This window comes from Gracilinanus agilis, chromosome 2, assembly GCF_016433145.1.
Source record: "Gracilinanus agilis isolate LMUSP501 chromosome 2, AgileGrace, whole genome shotgun sequence".
Lineage (NCBI taxonomy): Eukaryota > Metazoa > Chordata > Mammalia > Didelphimorphia > Didelphidae > Gracilinanus > Gracilinanus agilis.
Window position 1 is genome coordinate 148560762 of NC_058131.1, and position 22426 is coordinate 148583187.

The 22426-nt window shown below is 39.0% G+C and overlaps 1 protein-coding gene across 1 annotated transcript in view; it reads right to left on the minus strand.

Moving 5' to 3' along the window:
- The window catches only part of ACSS1 (acyl-CoA synthetase short chain family member 1), a 99101-nt gene that overhangs the window by 22855 nt on the left and 53820 nt on the right, over nt 1–22426 (minus strand). The window contains exons 3-7 of the mRNA XM_044663442.1: nt 12995–13194; nt 8973–9148; nt 7722–7874; nt 2162–2309; nt 238–375 (exon numbers count right to left, since the gene is read on the minus strand). Of these exons, the coding sequence (XP_044519377.1) occupies nt 238–375; nt 2162–2309; nt 7722–7874; nt 8973–9148; nt 12995–13194 (815 nt within the window). The remainder of the gene's footprint in view (nt 1–237; nt 376–2161; nt 2310–7721; nt 7875–8972; nt 9149–12994; nt 13195–22426) is intronic.

Genomic DNA, 22426 nt, shown 5'->3' on the forward strand with positions numbered 1-22426 from the left:
TAGGAAGCACCTGAGAACAAAAGATTTGAACCCTGAACCTCCCATCTCCAGGCCTGACTCTTTTAGCTACTGAGAAACTTAGCTGCCCCAAAATTATTGTAATCCAAAATGCAAAACCACATTTTTTGTTGCTTTTCAATTAGATTGTTTTTGTAAGACACACTTAAGCTCTGAGTATATTGAATAGGAAAAGTTATATCTCAAACTTCCCTTAACTTAAGCAAATGTGTATCTTACCTGATCCCAAGGTTCTTAAGGAAGATCTGTCATACTTCTTAACCCAAGCATCTCCACGATTCGCTAGTACCCGTATAGCGGTAGGAGCACCATAGAATTGGTTAATTTTCAATCTTTGTACTGTCTCCCAGTATCGACCTGCAAAATGTCCCCAAATTCATTGTCATTCCCACAGGTCATAGTATTGATAAGTCTAAACAAGTCTAAATGACAAAGCAGCAGCTATAAGCTCTCTGATATTGGCAGAAGTCTTTTTTTCATTTGTTTACAAGGTAATTTCACATATCCTTAGTGCAGAGCTATAAATCCCAGGCTATGTTAATATTCTCCTATTGTCCCAAGACACTAAGTTCCCTGTGAATCACATTTTTAGGCAACAAACTTCTCTTAATACTAAATAACTATAACTAGTTGAAAAAGCAGTTTGAATTAGTTTCCCTTGAGAACAAAGATAGCTACACATTTTAATAAGTTGTAAATAAGAGCAATCTCCCTGTTATGATTTTGGTGACTCTCTCATAAAGTGCACTACATTGTCTTTAAATTTTTCCATAGTATATGGACAGAATTATCCAGAGGATCTGAAGGAGCAAACATCAACTTGACATAAAAGGGTTTCTAGCTGTCCCTGAGACAGGGACAAAATTATTGTTATCCTTACATATATAACCCTGATTTAAGAAAACTCAGAATATAAACATCCAGATTTTCCACTTAACAAAAGGATCCACCATAGAGATTCTTTGAATGGCCACATTTCTGAAAGTAGAGTTTGTAGATTTACAAAGTATGGTTTGCAGTTTGAAAAAATTTAATGTACTCACAACTTTTCGCAAATTATCAAGTAAAACTCCTGAATTATCCTTGTTATATTAGTAATATTTGGCTGTTTTATCATGGGGACAAATTAATGTATTGTTATTGTTCATTTAATTTTGGTTGCAAACAATTCTTCATGAATCCATTTGGGGTTTTCTTGGCAAAGACATTGAAATGGTCTGCCATTTCCTTCTCCAGCTCATTTTATAGATGAGGAAACTGGAGCAAACAGAGTTAAGAGACTTACCCAGGGTTACACAGTTAGTAAGTGCCTGAAGCCAGATTTGAACATAGAATGATGAGTCTTCCTGATTTCAGACCCAGCATACTATCTGCTGCAGCACCTAGCTCCCCATGTATTAATACTACAGTTTACTAAAAAGATAACAATGTGTTGTAACAGTGACCTGAGCAGCCAGTTACATGAGAAGATATATTCAAATGACAATTGGATGTCTGATTTAGTGCTTTATCAAAAAACATTAGTAAGAATGCTGAGTGTCAAGTCATAAAAACCTAGGTTCAAATCTGGACTCTGCAAATTACTGTTTGGCCCTAATGAGCTCTAAGCCTAAAGTAGTTTCTGAGCTACTTTATTTCCTTATCTGTAAAATGGAACAAATAAAATCTTTTCTGCCTTCCTCACAAGGTGACTGAGAGGATCAAATAAGATAATGGATGTGACTTTTGTAATTATAAAATGTCATACAAGCTCAAGTTTCATTATTATTTCCCTTCACTAAATTGCCCCCTTCATTTGTTGGCAGAGAGAGGAATAGAAAGGAACAAGCTGTTTCTACTCTGCAGCTTTTACAATCGAAGTAATCATTTTCTTTCATCATTTTTCCAAACATTTCTGACCTCTTTTTAACAATTTCCTAAAACCTCCTTGCTTGTTCTGATCCCTCAGCTGCCTCTCAGGAAACTGCCAATCCATTCCCTTTGAAGATCCTTGAAGCAAAAGCAAGCTAGCCACTTGTCAGACATACAGAGGGAATTCTTTTTCAGGTTATTTGTTGGACCAGAAGTCCTCTGGGGTCTCTTCAGATCCTAAAATTCTGTGGGTTCTGCAATCTGCTTCCAAAAGGAGGCATGGACACTGCACCTGCATCAGGATAAACCGGGGTGCTCTCAAACAGGACACTGGTAACTCCATTGCAGAGCGGACCATACACGATGTAGCTGTGACCTGTAATCCATCCGATGTCTGCCACACAGCCAAATATATCCCCTTGCTGGCAATCAAACACGTGCTGGAAAAAGGACAGATGTTCAAAGATGAGCATTATTATAGTGATGAGGAAATGGTCCTTTGGACATAGGGGTAATCATTCCTCATATCCTGCATTTCTGAAGTAGAAATAGGAAAAAAAAAAAAAAAAGGAAAGCCAGCTCAATAAAATGAATCAAAATAAAATGATAGAGATCTTAGATAAATGTTTGGGTGAGTCTCTATAATGATGGTGGTAATGGCGGTGTCAATAGGAATAATGGTGGTGAGGGAATGGGATAGAATGGCATTTACTTGAGAGACATCTGTCACCAGGGTTTGAGGTAGATCATCTTTGGTCAAGAGAGGGAGAAGCTAACAGATTGAAACAAGACTAAAAACTGAATTATAGTGCCATGCTGCTAATGTCTCATCAATAGAAACAATAGATTTAGATTACTTAGGTGGCTTTGAACAGAGTTTTCTATAGGTGGTAATTTAACATGTCAATTCGACATGTCAATGTCTGACCCAGCTTTGTACAGAATACTGTATGTTCCTCTCACAAAACTCCTGCATCAATTATTTTTGTGGAAGAACATACAATATTTGTTTTTCTCATTCTAGGGAGCAGGCTACATATCTGGCAATTCCTAAACTATGGTTTCCCAAAAACCTCACAAACTGGGATGCACTGGGCATTCCATAGCCTTGCTGGAATGGAAGTCCCTAATCTTCTTTTGCTGTTCCCATGAAAGCATAGATGTCATCAAGTCCAACCCCTCATCTTGCAGAAAAGGAAACTAAAGTCCAAGAACTTAAGTGACTTGGCCAAAGTCTCATAACTCATGAATCTAAGGCAAGGTTTCAACCCAAATCTTTCTATCTGCACTACTTCACTACCTCATGTCAGCATTATAACCTCTCTTTTGAACAATATTTCCTGAGGAACTCTCTACCATTTGCAATACTCCCTTCATAGGCCACAGCACTTCACCAGCCAGGGTAATAATATTTCCATAGTGAAACTGAGGGAAAAGGAAGAACAAGAGATGTAACAGCAGGGACAGAAATGGGAGTGGGGGTGGGCAGGGCATGAAGGGAACAAGAACGGAAAACACTGATTACAGTTGTTCCCAAAAATATAGGAAAAGGAACAAACTTTTTCCATCTTCCTCCCTACCACCAAGATATTGTATGGCATCATACAGATGTAGTTTGCATTCATAAAATGCCCTATAAATCTCCATGAATTTAAGGGATCCCCACTTCCTTTATCCCTCTTCAATTTTAGAGGTAGCTGGTTTCATAGTGGATTGAGCATGGGACTTCAAGTTAGGAAGACCTGAGTTTGAATCCTGCCTCAGACACTAGCTGCATGACCCGGTGCAAATCACTTAACCACTCTCAACCTCAGTTTCCTCATCTGGAAAATTAAGATGATAATAATAACGGCACCTACCTCACAGGGTTGTGTGAGGATCAAGTAAGTTAATATATATAAAGCACCTTGTAAACCTCAAAATGCTGCAATAAAAGCTCTATTTATTTGTCTCCTGCCCAGGTGATAAATCAAGACCAGGTATGATCATACCACACCAAAATCTGGGACAAATAACAGTGGTCATCTGATTCTATCTCTCAAATGTTCCTTAAACATGTAAAAAGAGTGTCCATGCCCCAAAGCATAGTTTTAAAGAGGACAATACGCTCCTCTTCCTCTGGCTCGCGTTCTCCATGATTCTGTCCTTTGCAGCTGAGGACATTCAGTTTTAGGAAGACTAAGAGTTATCATGTCTTCACAGGATTCATAAAAACACATCCCACTAGAATTTATGTAATGATGATGTCTGCTGCAAATTACATTATTTGCAAACGATACAGACCCTGCCCATCCTCATGTGCCATGTAAATATGAGCCAATGAGAAATCAAGTGCCTGAGCAAAGGGACAGTTGGTTTTCTAAGCATGCTAAGTTCAATGCTCATTCCCAGAAGGCAGTTAAAGACCTCAGCAAAAGTATTAGCAGTAAATGAAACCTAAATGGAAGATTAAAAACAGTTGGGGAGTCTGAGGGCAATTCGTTAAACTCTTGCAAGCTTTGCTAGTGCTCTGGAGAATGTGATCATTCCAAAGCTTAAATAAGGCAGTGACTAAGCAGCTCAATGGAGGTCTTCTCTGCTCAATGTGGCCTAAGGAATTCAGAGAAAGCAGATGGGAATTCTCCATCAATGGGGTGATTATGTGTGACAAGTTATGCTGGCAAAGGCTGCGAGCTCTTTCCTGACATTGCTCTCACTGATCCATCTCACAATCGCTCTAGCAGATTTAGCTGGTGCCACCTCTTGCTAGATGGAAAACAAAAGCCCCAGAAGCTGGCAAAACCAATCAAAGAGTCTGCCTTTTACTTTTTCTTTATGTCTGTTTTAGTATCCCTGGAGTCTCCAGCTATTGAATACAAAATACCAAAATGTAATTCTGAGACACGCAAGGAAACTCACCAGACAGAAGTCACACTTAGACTTACTGTGATCAAAATTTCTTTAAATCTTGTACCTGAGAAGATGGGAAGTGTGTGTAATAAAGAAATCTTTTTAACTGTGCAAAGATAAAGTCTGGGTTGATAAGGCTAATATGTCACTGAGATATACAGAGTTTTCAAAGAAAAAAGAATCTTATTATCACTTCAGGGCATGTTATCCCCACTCCTTTGTCATGGGACATGTATTTGTATATTTTTAGAATTGGATTTCTTACCACATTCTGTAGATGATTGAAAGAAGAACCCTGAACCCGCTTCTCCTTTGTCAGTTCCTTTGGAGTACATGACCCTTTTCAGAGAAGGGCATGATCACTCAATCCCTTCCCTCACACTCTACCCTTTGACACAGATTGCTGCAATGATAGCCCAATGATTGTATCTGGAAAAGGCCACAACCTGGTGAGAGACTCTACAAAAAATGCTCATTGCTCCATCAACAGGAACAGAGCACATTGGACTTGAGGATAAAGATCTTGAGTTTGAATCAGAATTCTGCCACTACCTTGGCTGGTGAGACCAGGTTTCTCTTTTCTTATCTATTAAATGAGGGAGACAAAAGCAGAACTTTGAAAATATAATGCAGAGAAGAGTGGCAAGCCACCTGTGATGGTCCTCGAAATGAATTACAATATGTGTTGTGGGAACCCCTTGGAAGAAAAAAATGAAAGAAACACTCTGGGACAATGGGGATGGGGCAGGGAGACCTTTAGAAGGAAAAGAGCCCAATAGTAATGGGAGGAGGGGCAGAGAGGGGCAGTGGGCCCATCACTGAAAAGAAATTCAGAAGCCATGATAAGAAATTGGAGAGAAAACCTGGGTGTGAGAAATGGAGGTAAGTGAGAATAATTGCTATGGCATAGAATTTGCTCCTTCAGTCTCCTACAATTAAAACTATCTGAAAAAAAAATCCTGCTGTTCAAGTTAAGAAGACCTAGATTCAGATCTTACCTCTAATACACATAGAAGTCATTTAACTTCTCAGTGTGCAAGGAAACTAAGTCTAAATCTGCATAGAAGGAATTTTCACACAAGGACTTCTCCAAATCAGGATATCATAGATATGTACCAACTTCCTCCCTCTCACAACAAAAAAAGCTAGTACTATATGGGGAATATGGGTTCTCATATGATAATAGTAAAGGATATCATGACAACTCTCCCACATTAAAAGAAACAGAATTCTTAAGATCTTAAAATAAATGGACTTAATCAAACTCTCTGTGTTATTTTGCAAAATGATAATAAAGTTCACTCTAGTTTGAAATATAATCTCCATGTGCTACATCTAAGTTTTTCTAAAGAAGTAATCAATTTGATTTCATTTAAGAATCCTGGAATGCAGGGGCAATTGGATAGCTCAGTGGATCAAGAGCCAGGTCCAGAGATGGGAGGTCCTGGATTCAAATCTGAATTTAGACATTTACTAGTTGTGTGACTCTAAGCAAGTCACTTAACCCCATTGTCTAGCCCTTAACAGTTTTCTGCCTTGGAACCAATCAATACATAGTATTGATTCTAAGACAAAAGGTCAAAGGTTTAAAAAAAAGAATGCTGGAATGTTAAAGATAAAAGGGACTCTAGCAATCGAATCCAACCTCTTCCTCTTGCAAATGAGGAAGTTGAGCCTGAAAATGGTCACAGAATTAATGAGAGAGCTGGGTCTGGTATCTGAATTACCTTTCTCCTAGTCCTATATGATACACCATGCTGCATTTATAAACATGACTGCAAAAAAGCAATGTGGTATATTGGGGAAAGCATTGACTGGAAGACTGGAGTTTGAGTCCTGGGTACACACAAAGTCTCTGAATCTCAGTCTTCACCTATAAAAATGGAAACAATACCTCTTCTGCCTACATTATGGGGCTGTTAGGAATATCCAATAACAGCATCCCTGAAAGCCCTTAGCAGACTGTGAAGGATCAAATACAGAGACATCACAGGCATTGTCATTGCAATATCTTAAAAACAATTTATTATTCCGCATTTTCTTTTGGCCTTACTACATTCCTTAGTCTCAAACATCCAATGTGCAGGTATATGGCACCATATTTTTTCCTTAAAATTTTCATTACAATTTGATTTCTAAATATTGACCTTGGAGCCAGTCTTAATTCATACCATCGATTTGATATTGTTGAAAGGAAAAATGATTAAGAATCAGAGCACAAGAATTCCAGATCCTCCACTATCTATATTTCCTCAGGCATGTCACTTCACTTCCTTAAGATTCTGTTTCTTCATGTGTTAGATGGGGAGAGTAATGTCTTCCTATCTCAAGGAGACAAGTAGATAGTACAGAGAACCTGTACTCAAGAAGACCTGAGTTCAAATTCAACCTTAAACACTAGCTATGTGACTCTGAGCAAGTCATTTAATCTCTGTGTGCCTCAGTTTCCTCAAATATAAAAGAGAGATACTAATTTTACTTATCTTTTAGTGTAATCATAAAGATAATATCCAGGCACTAATAAATGCTTGTTACCTCCCTTCCTTCCTTCCTCTTATGAGGTTCAGGTGAGAAAATATAAGAGGATAATACATTTGCTTTGAAATGCCTTAGAGTTAGTGAGGATAGTAGAACATGGGCTATCCTTAGAGTCGGGAAGACCTAATTTCAAATTCTGCTTCTGATTAGCTAAGGGACCTTATAACAGTTCAACTACTAAATTCAGCGGTTACAGAAAAGCTGGAGATCTGTGTCCATGGAAGGAATTTATGGATGGAACATGCTTGGAGGGAGGGAAGATAGAGATAAAATTATTATTGAACAGCTATACTGGTTCTTGACCTGTAGCTGAGTGTTTGTGAACTTCATTCAGTTATCATGTCAGCAGAATTAGCAGCAGCAAACAACAGATTGATGATGTTACTGTTTTCTTTCTCTGCACGTAACGAGACTGCAATAAATACCTTGTGTGTCACAGCAGCATAGAGCAAATAGCCAGCCTGGGTGTGGACAAGCCCTTTTGGCCTGCCTGTGCTCCCTGAAGTATAAAGCAAAAAGAGCATGTCTTCACTGTCCATGATTTCAGGAGCACACACAGGATTCTCCTTAGCCATCTCCTGACAAGACAGAGAAAACATAAGGAGTTACACAGAGCGATTGCCAACTCCTTCCCTAAATATGGCATCTGCCATCTTGGCTTCTTTGAATCTGAATCATGAAATGTCAGAAAACAATTATCAAAAAACTCTACGGGGAGCAGCTGGGTAGTTCAGTGGATTGAGAGCCAGGTCTAGAGATGGGAGGTCCTAGGTTCAAATCTGGCCTCAGATACTTCCCAGCTGTGTGACCCTGGGCAAGTCACTTGACTCCCATTGTCTATGCTTACCACTCTTCTGCCTTGGAACCAATACACAGTATTGATTCCAAGAAGGAAGTTAAGGGTTCTAAAAAAAATAAATTAAAAAATGAAATCAATGCAATATTGTCCAAAAACAAGAGTATCTAGAGGACTTGAATTATATATCTTAAAAAAAAATGTAACCACAGAATGCCCAACCACAAAAAAGTCCACCTTCCTTCTCCCCGTTTGTTCACAGAACCTTTCTTGTTCACCTATATCCTGGCTTAAAATAAGTTATAAACAGCAACACCCATTCTGCAAGCCAGTCTTCAGTCTTAAAATTGTTACTTTCAATGAAGAGAAACAGTATATTGAGCTGCAGTGGGAGTACTGGCCAGGATTGGGTTCTCATTGATCAGTCCTTCTATTACAGAGGTAAAGATTATTTTCAGGCAAATCAGCACTGATTCGTGAATTTAGGATCATAGATTTAGAACCAGAAATAACCTCAGAGATCATATAGTCCAACTCTTTCTTTATGCAGATAAGAAATTATAAACACAGGAAGATTAAGGAAATTATCCAAAGTTATAAAAGGAGGTCAATGGAAAAGCATGGATTTGAACCCAGACTTCCAACTTCAAATCCAGTATTCTATCCACAAATTTTTCGCAGAGGAGAGGTAAAGGCCAGTTTAAAGATTACGGTTCTTATGAATTTCCCTATAGCCAAATAACTCTGTCTAGAATCTCCGGTGAAAACATAAAACCCTCTTGTTAAGATAACTTTAGGCTATATACTTTACTGAGACTAAATTTCTGGGAGAGAAGGAAAAAAACAATTGGCCAGAAACCCTAACACTGAATGAACTTACTTCTTCAAGAGGGACATCCAAGTTCCCCATGTGGGTTTTGTTATCTGTTCTGTGAGCTACTAAGACATGTTTGATAGTTGGACAGTTCTTCACAGCTTCATCCACTATCTTCTTCAGCTCAACAATCCGTCCTCCACGGACTCCTTGATTGTAGGTGATGAGCACTTTACATTTTGCTAATTATAAAGATAAATTTGGAGACCTGTCAATCATATATTCATTAGCTTGTGTTTTTTCTTTTTTTTAATCCTTACCTTCTGTCTTAGAATTGATACCAAGTATCATTTCCAAGGCAGAAGAAAAGTAAAAGCTAGACAAATGTGGATAAGTGACTTGCCCAGGGCCTCCCCACTACGAAGTGTCTGAAGCCAAATTTGACCCTAAGACCTCCCTTCTCTAGATCTGGCTTTCTCTCCACTGAGCCACCTAGCCTATATTTCTAATTAGTCCTTGCAAACCACAATGCTAAGCCTACCATAGAGAAGTTCCATCTTTCTATCTCATTTGTAAGCTTCCTTACCCAATGCAGATATTAAAAGGTAAAATATATATTTCAAGGAGTTTGTGTATTTAGATGGAAAAAATGACATCTCTGTTTTTACAGACTTCTAACTCAAATTTAGCATTTCCTTCAATTATGAATTTTACAAAATAACTTCTGAAAAGTGGTTTGTAGGTTTCACCAGAAGGGGTCCGTGACACAGTAAAGGGAACCACTAATCTGAAAGACGTGGATGAGAACAAGTACTTATTCCATCTCTCTGATATATTCAAGTTTGACAGACCTACCAAATACACTATGCCTTTTACCCTTGGGTATCTATAGACCCCAGGTTAAGGACCCCTGTGTTATACCAAATATTTCAATAGTTCATATCAACTCTCTGCATCAACCCTTGCTCCAGCTTTGTTTCTTTGCCTCTTTCCAAAGATCTTTAATACTGCTTTCAACATTAGATATTTAAAACCCCCTTCCAGTTATTCTGAATTTAGAAAATAACATCCCAAGAGACATGGATAAAAGAACGCAGAAATGAGAAGAGTTCACCTTTGTAGAAGCCCATAAAAATGCCCCCTAAACTTCTCAACCACAAAAGTCACTCTGGTTCTTACAGTGTTGACATGAGTCTTGGACATAGTTGGCAAAATATAGCCCACCAGATCTGACCCACAGGCCATAATTTGCTGACCTCTAGGTTGGGGGATCTCAGTTTGAATGGATCAGCCTTGAGAGTTCTGGCCAGATACACTGGGTCAACTCCTAATCCCAAGTCTCCTAGGGAGATCAGAGCAATAGATTGCTAACCCCAGAGTTCAGGCTTGCTATATACTGGCCTCAAGAGGATCTCAATCCAAAATGGATCTTTGGCCTGCCTAAAAGCAGATAAGAATTCTCAAGTAGCTTCCTAACCTAGAGCCAGTTTAGGCCTGCCAGAATTACTGTAGGGACTGACAACCAGCTATCAATGAACCACAGAGATCACCTAATTCAATACACTCCTCATGCAGATGAGGAACTCAATCCCAGGGAGGTTGAGTAAATTGCCCAGTTAATACAGATAGGGTAATGGATTTGAACCCAAGCCTTCTGACTGCTATCAATAAATAAGAACTAGAGACATACCCTTTAGAGCTGAAAGAGGTCATTGAGATCACATAGTCCAACTCCTTTATTTTATATATGGGGAAAGAGAGGTCTACAAAGGTTAAGTGACTTACCCAAGAACACACAGCAGGTCAGTGGCAGAGCTAATACTAAAACTCAAGTCTCCTAATCCTTATCCATTGCTTTCAGTCCTTTACTGTCCTATCTCCCTGTCAGCCATTTATGAAAGAGGCTTAACATTTACCTAGAATTCACCCACGTATATTTTTCTTAATGCAAGCCAAAAGGAAAATGCTCATCATACTGTAAACATATTACAAAAAGCATAATATATCATGTATTGTTCATTTATCTATTCAATAAATATTTATTAAATAACTTAGAGCACTGTGCTAGACCCTGAGGAGGGGACATATATAAAGATTAGTTAAAATACAGTCACAAAAATCAAAAATAATCTCAGATACCATCTAATCCAAACTACCTGAGTAGGAATCTTCTGACAAATAACTTCCCTGACAAATGTATTCCTGCCATCAAGTCTAGATGATTTTTTCAAATCTGGAGGGGATTTTTTTTGTGACTAGATCTGTGATTTCATCTGTGAACCCCAGCGAGGAATTCCCTCTACCTTCTCTCTGCAACTTACACACTTAGAGAGTTGTCTGGGCTACAAAGAAGGGAAGTATTGTGCCCAGAATGCCAGAGCCAGTAAGTGTCATAGGTGGAACTTGAAACCAGATCTTCATGGCCAAGTCTCTATCCACTGTCCTAGGATACTTCTCAGAAGTTAGGGGAAGGTGGTCAGCGGGAGGAACATAAAACATATAGCATAAGGGGCAGCTAAGTGGCACAGTGGATAGAGTGCCAGCTCTGGAATCAAGAGGACCAGGATTCAAATATGACCTCAAACACTTCCTAGTTGTGTGACTCTGAGCAAATCCTTTAACCCCAATTGCCTAACCCATGCCACTTTTCTGTCTTAGAATTGATACTAAGACACAGGTAAGAATTTAAAATATGTACATACATACATACATACATATTATATATTTGTATAACAATATAAACATAATATATGATAATATAAATATGTATCATAGCACCTAATGTATGTAATAAATATAATACATTATGCACTTGGCTTTCTCTAGGAGAGTCAGCCTGGTCTATTGTCCTTAGAGAATAAAAGTATGTCCTTGGTGCAAATTCCAAATTTCCCTTCACTTTTCAAAGCATTGCCCTGCATTGTAATATGCATTTGATGGGTTGTGAGATCCCTGTCTCTTAATGGAAGAACCACTTCCGAAGGTGGCAGCCCTGGGATCTCTTACCATAAACCCAAAGTTGAGCAGCACCTCATGACCTTTCTATTGTATGTTTACCTTAGAGGTAATGTTAAGGTGAGCAGCAACCTAAACTCTATCAAATCTTTCTTACAGAAATAAGAGCAAGAAATAAATGTGTAATGAGAAGTCCTACTGAGTAAGCATCAGTATGCTTGTATGATGTAGACTCTCACGTGGAAGAAGCTGGGAAGAGCTTGCTTTTGGAGAGCGAGCCTTGATGATGCAAGGTATACATTGCCATTTAGGGTTCTTACAAAAGTAATCTAACCCCAGTGTGTGCAGGCCTGAGATGCAAAGAGATTAATTTGGCCAGCCAATAGAACAAAGGCAGTATTCTCTGGAGCCTTTTGCATCCTAAATGCTTTAAAATCTTGTCCCTTCTCAAGGATAGACATCCTTTCACCAGATTTCAATGAGAACCCATTTTGGCCCCCTGCACTAATGCATCCCTACCTGCTCCTATATTTAGTGCCTAACTAGAGCAACAGACATTTTGGTGACAGTCAGACTCTGAGAAAGCCTCTGTGGAGAGTCTGGAGTAGGAGAGAAAACTCAGGAAGAGGTGAGGAGTAGATTTCCCAATGTTCCAAATCTTCAATCTCCATAAAAAGCCAAAGAAAGTTACCATTCTCAATAATTGCTAGAGAGTATGAGCCTGATAAAACTCACAGGCAGGCAGATTATAAGAGTGTTTTTTGAAAGATAACATTATAAAATTTTCCTTTTGTCCCATCTAGTCATCATCTCTCCAGTTTATTCAGCTTTCATGTTCATGATCTTATTTCATCCTTCAATAACCCTATAAAGTGGTAGGAGAGCCATTATTGTTCCCATTTTATAGATAAGGAACCTGAGGCCTAGCCTAGAAGGACTAAATGACTAAATCATACAGCCATCTAATTAGTGGTGGAACCAGGACTAAAACCCAGATGCTTCACTGATTTTGAAAAATATACTCTCCAGCTATCAAAAAAGTACTACACAGGCTGACTCAGAGAAGAATCAGGACTACGGGGACCTTTATGTTCCCACCCCACTCTCCCCCACATCACCAGAGATATGCTTACCATCATTAATTCTTCCAGCTAAGGACTCAGCACTAAAGCCAGCAAAGACCACTGTGTGAATTGCCCCAATTCGAGCACAGGCCAGCATGGCGGCCACAGCCAATGGAGATACAGGCATGTAGATGGCAACCCTGTCCCCTCGACGCACTCCATGTTTCTTTAATGTGTTGGCCAGGCGGCATGTGGTCTCCAGAAGCTCTCTGTGACACAGGGAAGAGGTGAACATTGGTAAATATGAAGGGGAGACATAAAATAAATGCCACAGGCTAGCTAGAGTCTTCAATGGGCAAAACTGGTTTTGAATATTATATTCATACCAAACTTCACAGAAAGATTATCAATCATTTTGGTTTTGAGGATGATCTATTCTTGGGATATTGAAGCAAAAGTTACTTTGTCGTAGGATCCAGTACAAGAGTTAGGGTTGGTCTGGGTACCTCCATTGTCTAAAAGACTATCTTCTTATCAGTGAACTTGCCAAATGCATATTCCCTTTCCAGTGGAGAAGAGTTTGGATTCTTATTTGTTTAAAAAGAAAGAGAAAGCTTCTACTTTCTGTGTCATTCGATATCATATCTGTAATACAGATTCATGTCTAGTAGCGTATGCAAAGAAGAGGCATGTCCCTTGCCACAAATACTAAACCTACTCCCTTCACATCACTCTCAAGCCACAGGGAGTATGTTACCTGGTGCAAAGAAAACTGGGAGGGAACAAAGAATCACAGCTTTAGGACTGGCAAAAATACAGAAGTCGTCCAGTCCAGCTCCCTTGTCTTACAGATGGGGTAAGAGAGGCCCATAGTAGATAAGGGATTTGCTTCAAGTCAGAGAATTAATATAAAGGGAAAATGTTGGGGGGTAGGAGGGGCTCATTACCTTTTTTCTCCCCTTTCTCCACTAACAATGCCTTGTTGTTTAGAGACTAATTTGATTATAGTGAGTTTCTCAGGAGCTAAGTGTTATGAGTAGAAAGGAAAGAATTAAAAAAAAAAAAGGCAGGAAGCAGAAACAAGCCCCCACATGCTTACAAGAACATCCAAATACCCCCTCGCTTGCAGTTTGCAGCTTCTAAAGTGTTCTTGGGAGTGGTTCCTGGGGACATTGACCTCAGTGGGGCATGCACATATTATTTGGCCAAAGGTTAAGAACTAATTAGTGTACCATGGGGTTTCTTACATCTATGTTTGCTGAGTTCCTATTGTGAAAAGGCTATCAAAAAAAAAAAAGAAGTAAATAAAAGTATGCTGAAAAATCCATCCGGTTCTGTCTATGGGATCAGTAACGATGAAGGTGCTGACACTTTTCAAAAGGAAATACTATATACATAATGACAAGAAGGGGAAGCTTTTTCTCTTCTCTAGCAGAAACCACAAGGAAATGTTACTTCTTATAGGCCAATCCAAAAAGAGGCTAGACCAGAAGATTTACATTTCACACCACTGCTCATGGGGGCTCTGCATTATATAGAATATTCACTGTAATTCTAGTATAATTCTTTTTAGTGGACTATTTTTGAAAACGGTTTCTTCCCCAAGTTTTCAAAATAAGGTCAAAAACACTGCTGGAAGCTCAGCTTCTTCTACTAGAAGAATTGCTAATACAAAAAGAATTGCACCTTTCCCCCAAAATAGTCATTGTAGCACCCAATGTTCTAGAGTCTCATGTTAGCACAACTACAAGCATGCGGTCTCCTGGGCACTGGGAGTTACACTGGGAAGAGGGTGCACTTCTCCAAATGAGCTATGCCATGCAGAGATGGGGGGGAGATCATAAGAGAAATGCTGCAGGGAAGAAGCCCATATCATTCTCCATTCATTACCCAGGACCTACTTTTTGTTGCATCGATCCAACTACACCCAACCAGGGCACATTGTGTGAACACAAACCTGGTCCTGAGACCTAAACTATGGGTATACCCAGGATCACCAGCAATGGGGACATGTGCCAGGCTCAGGGAGTCCAATGAGGCTCTGCCTCTTCTTTCTCTAATGACTACTGAATTTATCTCAAATAAAGGAATTCTCTTATTAGAGGGAATTTTCTGCTTGTTAGAGGGAAACAGACCAGTATAACAGGAGAGTGGAGATGGGGAGTTTGAGAATTAATGAAAAGCCACAAAGGATTTTAATTAAACTCCTGTATCAAAGGGAACACATGGCAGTGATCCTTAAATTTGAACTTAACTCTTTTGTGGGCTACAACAAATGTGATTGGGTTCTTTGGTGAGAATGCCAGAGGAGAAACAAGGGGTTGATCAAGTAATTTGGAATAGATGAGAATGTGCCTATCCATAATCAGTTATAAAAGTCAGTGTAGTGTATGATTGCACACATAGTTCAGTGATTGGAAAGACCTTTGCCTTCATATCAATTTTGACTATTTGAAGGGCTGTCGTGACAAAGATAGATTTGATTCTTTTATCTGGCCCCAGAGAGCCTAACTAGTCAAAGATGCAAAGGCAAGTTTTGGTCAAACTAAGTCTTTTGGTTGAATGAATGGTAACATAGCCTGGTGATGGACTGGGAAGTGACCATGGAAAAAGGAGACACTTGAACACACACACCAGGAAAGAAGGGCAGTTGTTCTCCAGGGAGCCAACATCCTGGGCAAAGCCCTAGATGTCCCATACTAGTTACAACTCTGATGCCGTGTTATTTGCAGTCACTCTTTATTTTTCAGTACCATGACAGACTCTGCAAGGCATAGCTGTCTGCCTTAGCCTGTTTGGAAAAAGAGTACTCTATAATGGAACATAACTCATCTGAAAGACAAAGGCGGCAAACCACAAGCAGGTGCTCCCAGAATGGAAAAGATTTGAGTACACACTAAGAAACAGGAAGTGTCTGTCATCTGAGGATCAGTCTAGCTAAGTAGTTAGCTGCTACTTAGAACAAACTTCAGTGCTTGATGGTAAATGCCAAAAGCGTGGCTACTATGTGATGAATTCTCTGGCCAGGGAAGCTTTTTTATTTTATTATATTTATTTTCTTTAAAAAAAATTTTTTTTTAAATAACCAAGAAAAGATCTCCAATACCAGACTCTGGGAAAGTCAGGACGCTATGAAAAAAAAAAAAATATGGAACCCACCAGGGAGGAGAAAAGTCAGAAGGCCAAAACAGACCTGGCAAAGATATGCCCAGTTGGGGGAAGTTGCCCAGAACAGAGTCCGTTGGCATGAGATGGTTGCAGCCCTATACTCCTCTGGGAGTCAATAGGAATAATAATAATAATATAATAACCAAGAAGTTGAGTGTAAAAATTACACACACACATACACATAAATGCACATACACACACACGCATGCACACACATACGCACATACCAGCACATACACACACATTTGCAATATTTTTAGTACTTATGAAATACATGTCTCCAAGGATGTACATTTTTTTCTGTGTGTGTTTAAATGCAACTGAAATATATACGTAGTGCATTTGTGGCTTTCAAGGAGAAGCTATGGAGACATACTCTCAAATGCAAATTAGGTCCTCATTCCCCAATCAGCTGATTTCCAGCCACAAATAGTTGCTTTATAACAACAGATGTCTACCAAATAGAGAAACCATACATGTATTCTCTCCACAGTGGGCTAACAATCTATATTAGATTAACAGACAAACAGGAAACAGAAGGCAGCTGTATTATAGGAAAGGACAGACAGCAACTTGGTTTTCCACCTCGTAGAGCCCCAAACTAATTATGAGTATTTCTGCATTTATTTAGTTGTCTAACTCATAGAGGCCAAGTCTGACCTGGTTTTCCATGATCATTTTGAAGCAAATTAAATTGAATATATCTGGTGTTTTCTCTTTCTCTCACTTTAATGCTTCCCTAATGGCCTTAAATTCATTATGTATCTTTCCTTCTTTAAAAAAAAAATCTGAAAATTGTATATTTTATTATATTATTTTTTTAAATTCCTTTTAGAATATTTGAGTCTATTAAGCATATGGTTTCTTCAGGGAATTTTATAAAGGTTTGAAATGAGGAAAAAGCAGTATTATAGCAGGCCATCATCCCAGTTTGTTTTTTTCTGATGGCGTTAAAGCCATGCTACTATATTTCAGGAGACTTAGCTGAAAGGATTTTATCTACAGATAAATTATAGGATTATTACTCCTTATATGACCTTGGTCAAGTGATTTGACTTCAGTCAATCTCATATGTAAAATGAGATTGAACTAGATGGCCTCTGTGGCCCTTTCCAAGTGAGATCTACATTATTATCTAATTTATAGAGATAAAACAGGACTTCATCCTAAGGACCAGCCAAGCACTTCCCTTTACAGAGGAGGAAATCCTACTCTCTAGATCATCATTTGCTTTCTTTTTTCCTCCCCCATCTGTTATAATAGGGTGGTGGTGATATGAAGATCTGAAGCTGAGTGTATGTGGGTGACACCCAAGTGTAACACTTAAATTGTGATAGTGAAACACAAAGGGCCCACAAAATGATTGTAGAGAATCTGCTAAACTCAACTTCAGAATAATAGTGTCCCAGACTGGCCAGCTAAAGTGAAGAACTTGTGGTTGGAATTGTACAGACACTTCTAACTGACTGATCTGTCCCAAGGATATACTCGCTAAGTCTTGAGATAAAGTTGATACAAGTTTAAGTAAGTTCAAAAATTTAATGTTATAAGGTTTAGGAGGGGAGCAGGGTGTTAATTGGGGAAGGAGGGAAACAGGAGATTCCTAATCTAAGATAATGATGGAAGATGGCACTTGAAGTGGAGGTAATCAGGCTTGTCAATTCTCAATTGCTGATAGCCAGCTGCCAACCTGGCAGGGCCAGACAGAGTTCAACCAAAATCAGGTCGTTTAGCCGAGAGATGTTGTTTCTTGTTCTTGGAGTATGATTCAGGAACAGGTTATTTGATATAACGGTATTACAGGATCTGAGACTATAAAATTGGTTAGTGCAGGTTGCTGGTAATTCAAGTTGACCTATGGCCTACTCTCACCACCATAACCTCCCACTGCCCCAAATATCTCTGATTGAGGCCCTGATTCAGTTCATAGATACCTGAGCTTTTAACTGTCCTGGAACATGGCACCTCCTACCAGTCTCAGCTCATTCCATGTTCTAAACCAACAACTGTCCACCATCTTGTTCTCCATGTTGGTCTGCAAAATATCATTACACATCTCAAACACTGACTCTAAGTGATGCCTCAGCAATCTTTTACACCACAGAGAGAACTGCTCACTCCTCAATGAAATGGTCCTAGCCTGGCTTCACAGATGATCACTTCTGAGTAAAGTCATCACCTACATGGTATGAGTCAAAAAGGAAAAATTCCCAACATTCGAGGTATAAGCTGGAAGGGACTTTACAGATCTCTACCTGCCTCGTGTTATAGACAAGGAACCTAAAAACTGGTGACTTAGAATCACAGGCTTATAAGTCAAGAATTAATTGGGCTATCAGAGACCATCTAATCCAATCCCTTTGGTTTTTTTTTTTTATATGTAGACACAGAGACCAAAAGAGGTTAGATGGCTTGTCAAGGACACACAAGTAGCAAGAGTCCTCTGACTCCCAAAAACAATGCTCTTTCTACCATTCTACTCTGGTTCTCATGCTGCAAAGGAACTATAGTTCCATAATTAGAAACTTATTCTTTTAGGTTGCTTTCTTTTTTCTGCACTAGGAGTCAAAGATGCTATGTTCTGGCTCTGTCCCTAACTGTATAACTTGGTAAGTCCCTTCACATCTATGGGCATCAATTTCTTCATCTGTATAAATAAAGGTGTTAAATTAGATCATCTTTTAGATACCTTCTAGCTCAGATGAGGTGTGATTCCATTATTTTAAGATAATAATACCTGAGGTTAATTGATCTGGTCCCCTTACTCCTTGTCAAAAAAAGACCTGGGAACAGTAGAAATGCTAGGCTTCTAGGGGAGAGGTGACACAGAAAGGGGAAATGTGGCCACTAGAAACAAACTGAAGCAACAGATGATATTTCTGTTCATCCTCCATGTCTCCTAGCACTAGTGTGAGCTATGGGTCAATGTTATCAAAACACACAATGCATCCCCTTATCTCTAGGCTCCCACTCACTAACCTCCCAGTCACTGTAGCTATGGCAGATGTCAGAGGAATGAGTTAGGAGGGAGGAGCAGAGAATTTTCAAAACAACCCTAATTTCAAAAAACAATTTGCTCAGTTAAATCCATTGTTCTGCTGGCTAGTGGATTACTTTTTTGTGCCAATAGAGTTGAACCTGTGTCTCATAGCCATTCTCAGCAATGACACTGCCCTACCTAACAGGAAATCAGCTGTTGCTGCTACCAGCCCCCATCTCTGCTGCTACTACTGAACTCTGTCAATAAATAAATACCAAAGGAGGAGGCTTAGCTTCAAGAGGGAGGAAGAGGGAAAGATTTTTGTCTCTGATTTCTCAAATTATGGTTTCTTTTTTACTTTTTAAAAAGTCAGGATTTATCCAATGCTCACCCAGAAGAAGCTCCAAGAAAATAGAGGAAAGGAGAGGATTGAGAGGAAAAGAGTTTAAAAAAAAGAATGGAGCAGATTTTTAGACATAGCTATTGGGGGAATTTGCTTCCCTGGGATAAGCACATTACAACTTATCACATATTTATAACAAATTATAGATATTATGTTTTGTATGTATGTTTAAAAATAAATGTGTTGATGAACCAAAAAGAAAACAGACACAGAGAACAGTGTCTTCCATGGTTTTGTGTCCCTTCTCCCAAAGAGGTAACATCAATATTTGTCAAATTAATCAGGTTCCAAATTTCCCATAAGACCTAAATTCTGTCATCCTAGGATAATGTCCTAACCAAGTTAATAGGCACTTCATCATATGATGCAACCCTTCTCCTCTAATCATTTACCTAACTGGAATTTCTAGAAAATGAATACAAATTTGAAGGTAATCAATTCTGGCATTTTGGATCACATGTTACTTCCAAGCCAGACCTTATTTCTCCTTTAACTCTTGTTAGTAGAAGGAGGAAGAAATCAATCATCAAGTCCTCTAGGGTTTAAAAAAACAAGCATTACTGCTCTTGTTATCCTGCCAAAAATGGGGCATCAGAATTTGAAAAGGTAACAGATGTAATATTCTATACTTTTTAAACTCCTAATAATCTGATAATAAGCCTTATGAAGAATGAAAATCATGCCACCTAAGCAATCTTATTTCTCTTCCCAACAACTTCATGAAACTGATAGCAAAAAAATATTAACTTTATCTTTTATTAATGAACTAATACAGTGGATATAGCACTGGACCTGAAGTCTGCAAGATCTGAGTTCAAATCCAACCCCAGACACTTACTAGCTGTGTGAACCTGTGTAGGTCACGTAACCTCTGCTGCCTCTATTTCTTCATCTATAAAATGGGAATCACAATAATACTTACTTCACACTGTGATTATGAGGCCCAAATGAGATAAAATTTGTAAAGTTCTTAGCACAGTGCCTAGAACACAGTAAATTTTTAATAAATGCTTTTCCTTTTCCCTCCCTTATAAGATGAATAGAGGGAGTGTTTGGTTTTGTGACTCTAGGAAAATCATTTAACCTTCTCAGTGCTCTAAGAAATTCTTTATAACATTATAAGTTGCAGTGAAGGTGCCATCTTGCAATGGTCTAGAAGGAGCTACTTCATGTAGGCGTTCTCTATATCAATGAAATCTCAGGGCCCATTTATATTCCTGTTGTCACTGAAGTAGAAGTAATCAAATTCTAAGAGTACAAAAGTAGAGAAAATAAGCAGATAGTTTGAAGAAATGGAACAAATAGGTCCTTAGGAAAAAAATAGAGAGACCTAGATCCCCTATTGATAGGGAAATATCTGAATTATACCTCTGGGGACCTAGAAACCTCACCTTACACAGGAGAGGATCTCTCATCAGATTAGTTCATAGGATTTCCTTAGGTTTTAGTGCTATTTTAGTCACAATTCCTGTTTATATTAAAGGAAACAAAATGAGAGGTTTGGAGTAGATGACTTTTAAGATCCCTTCCATCTTTAATTATAATTTTACCCACTCTACCCCTTGCCATCACTAACTGGACTGGATTCAACTGGACCAAACTGAACTAGGTTTGAATCAGATTGGGGTAGACTAGTCAGATTTGTACTGGCCTGGATCAGACCAAACTAGACTGAACCAGCCTGGACTAGACTAACCTGGATTAGATTAGACTGGTCAAAGTGGACGAAATTAGACTAAACTGAACTGGATTGGACCAAACTGCACTAAATTGGACTTGATTAAGCTGAACTGAACCATATTGCAAACTATTACAAAATTAGATTGGACTAGACTAGATTGAACTAGATGGGTCTGGATTAAATTGAATTGCACTGAACTTTATTATACTGAACTGGGCCAGACTGGACCATATTAGCCTGGATCGGACTGAAATGGAAAGGACTGGACTCCATTAGACCAAGTTACATTGCTTTAGACCTAATTGGACTGGTCAGGTCTGGATTGGGCCAGTCAAGTGAGGACTGGACTGGACTGACTGAGATGAACCAGATTAGACATGATTGGGATACACACTGGAGTAGGCGGGCCTAGCCTAGACTGAATTGGACCAGAATAGACTGTATTGAACTGGACTTTACCACATTAAACTGGACTAGATTGCACTGTGTTGTACTGAATTGACTGGATTGAACTGACCTGGATCAGATGAGACTGAATTGGGCTGGACTGGAATGCAGTGGAAGAGAATGAACCAGATTAGACTGAACTGAACTAGACTGAATTGGATTACGCTAAATTGGTTCAGCCCAGAGAGGATTGGACCAGATTGGATTGGAATGGAATGGACTGAACTATTTTGGACCAGACTAAATTGAATTGGATTAAATTGAATTACCTTGGAATGAACTGGACTGAGGGGGATCATATTGGATTGGTTTAGAGCAGTGGTTCCCAAACTTTTTTGGCCTACCGCCCCCTTTCCAGAAAAAAAATATTACTTAGCACCCCCTGGAAATTATGAAACTTTATTGAACTCAGAATAGAATGTAATACAAAAAAAGTGTGGCCATCACCACCTCCCCTGGATTGCTGCAGCACCCACCAGGGGGCGGTAGCACCCACTTTGGGAATCACTGGTTTAGATAGTCATTACTAGATTAAACTGGAATAAAATAGATTGGAGAATATTATTCTGGTTTCTACTGGTTTAGGTCTAATTGGACTCTAATTAGAGTGAATTGGATTGGACTTCATCGAAATGGCCTGTACTAGATCAGATTAAGTCAGACTGGTCAAAACTAGACTGAGTTGGGCTAGACTATACTGTATTGTACAATATTTGGGCCAGACTATACTGGATTGCACTGGACTGGACCAGATTAGACTAGATCAGACTATATTGGGCCAGTCTGAATTGGATTAGAGTAGTCTGGGCCAGACTGTATTGG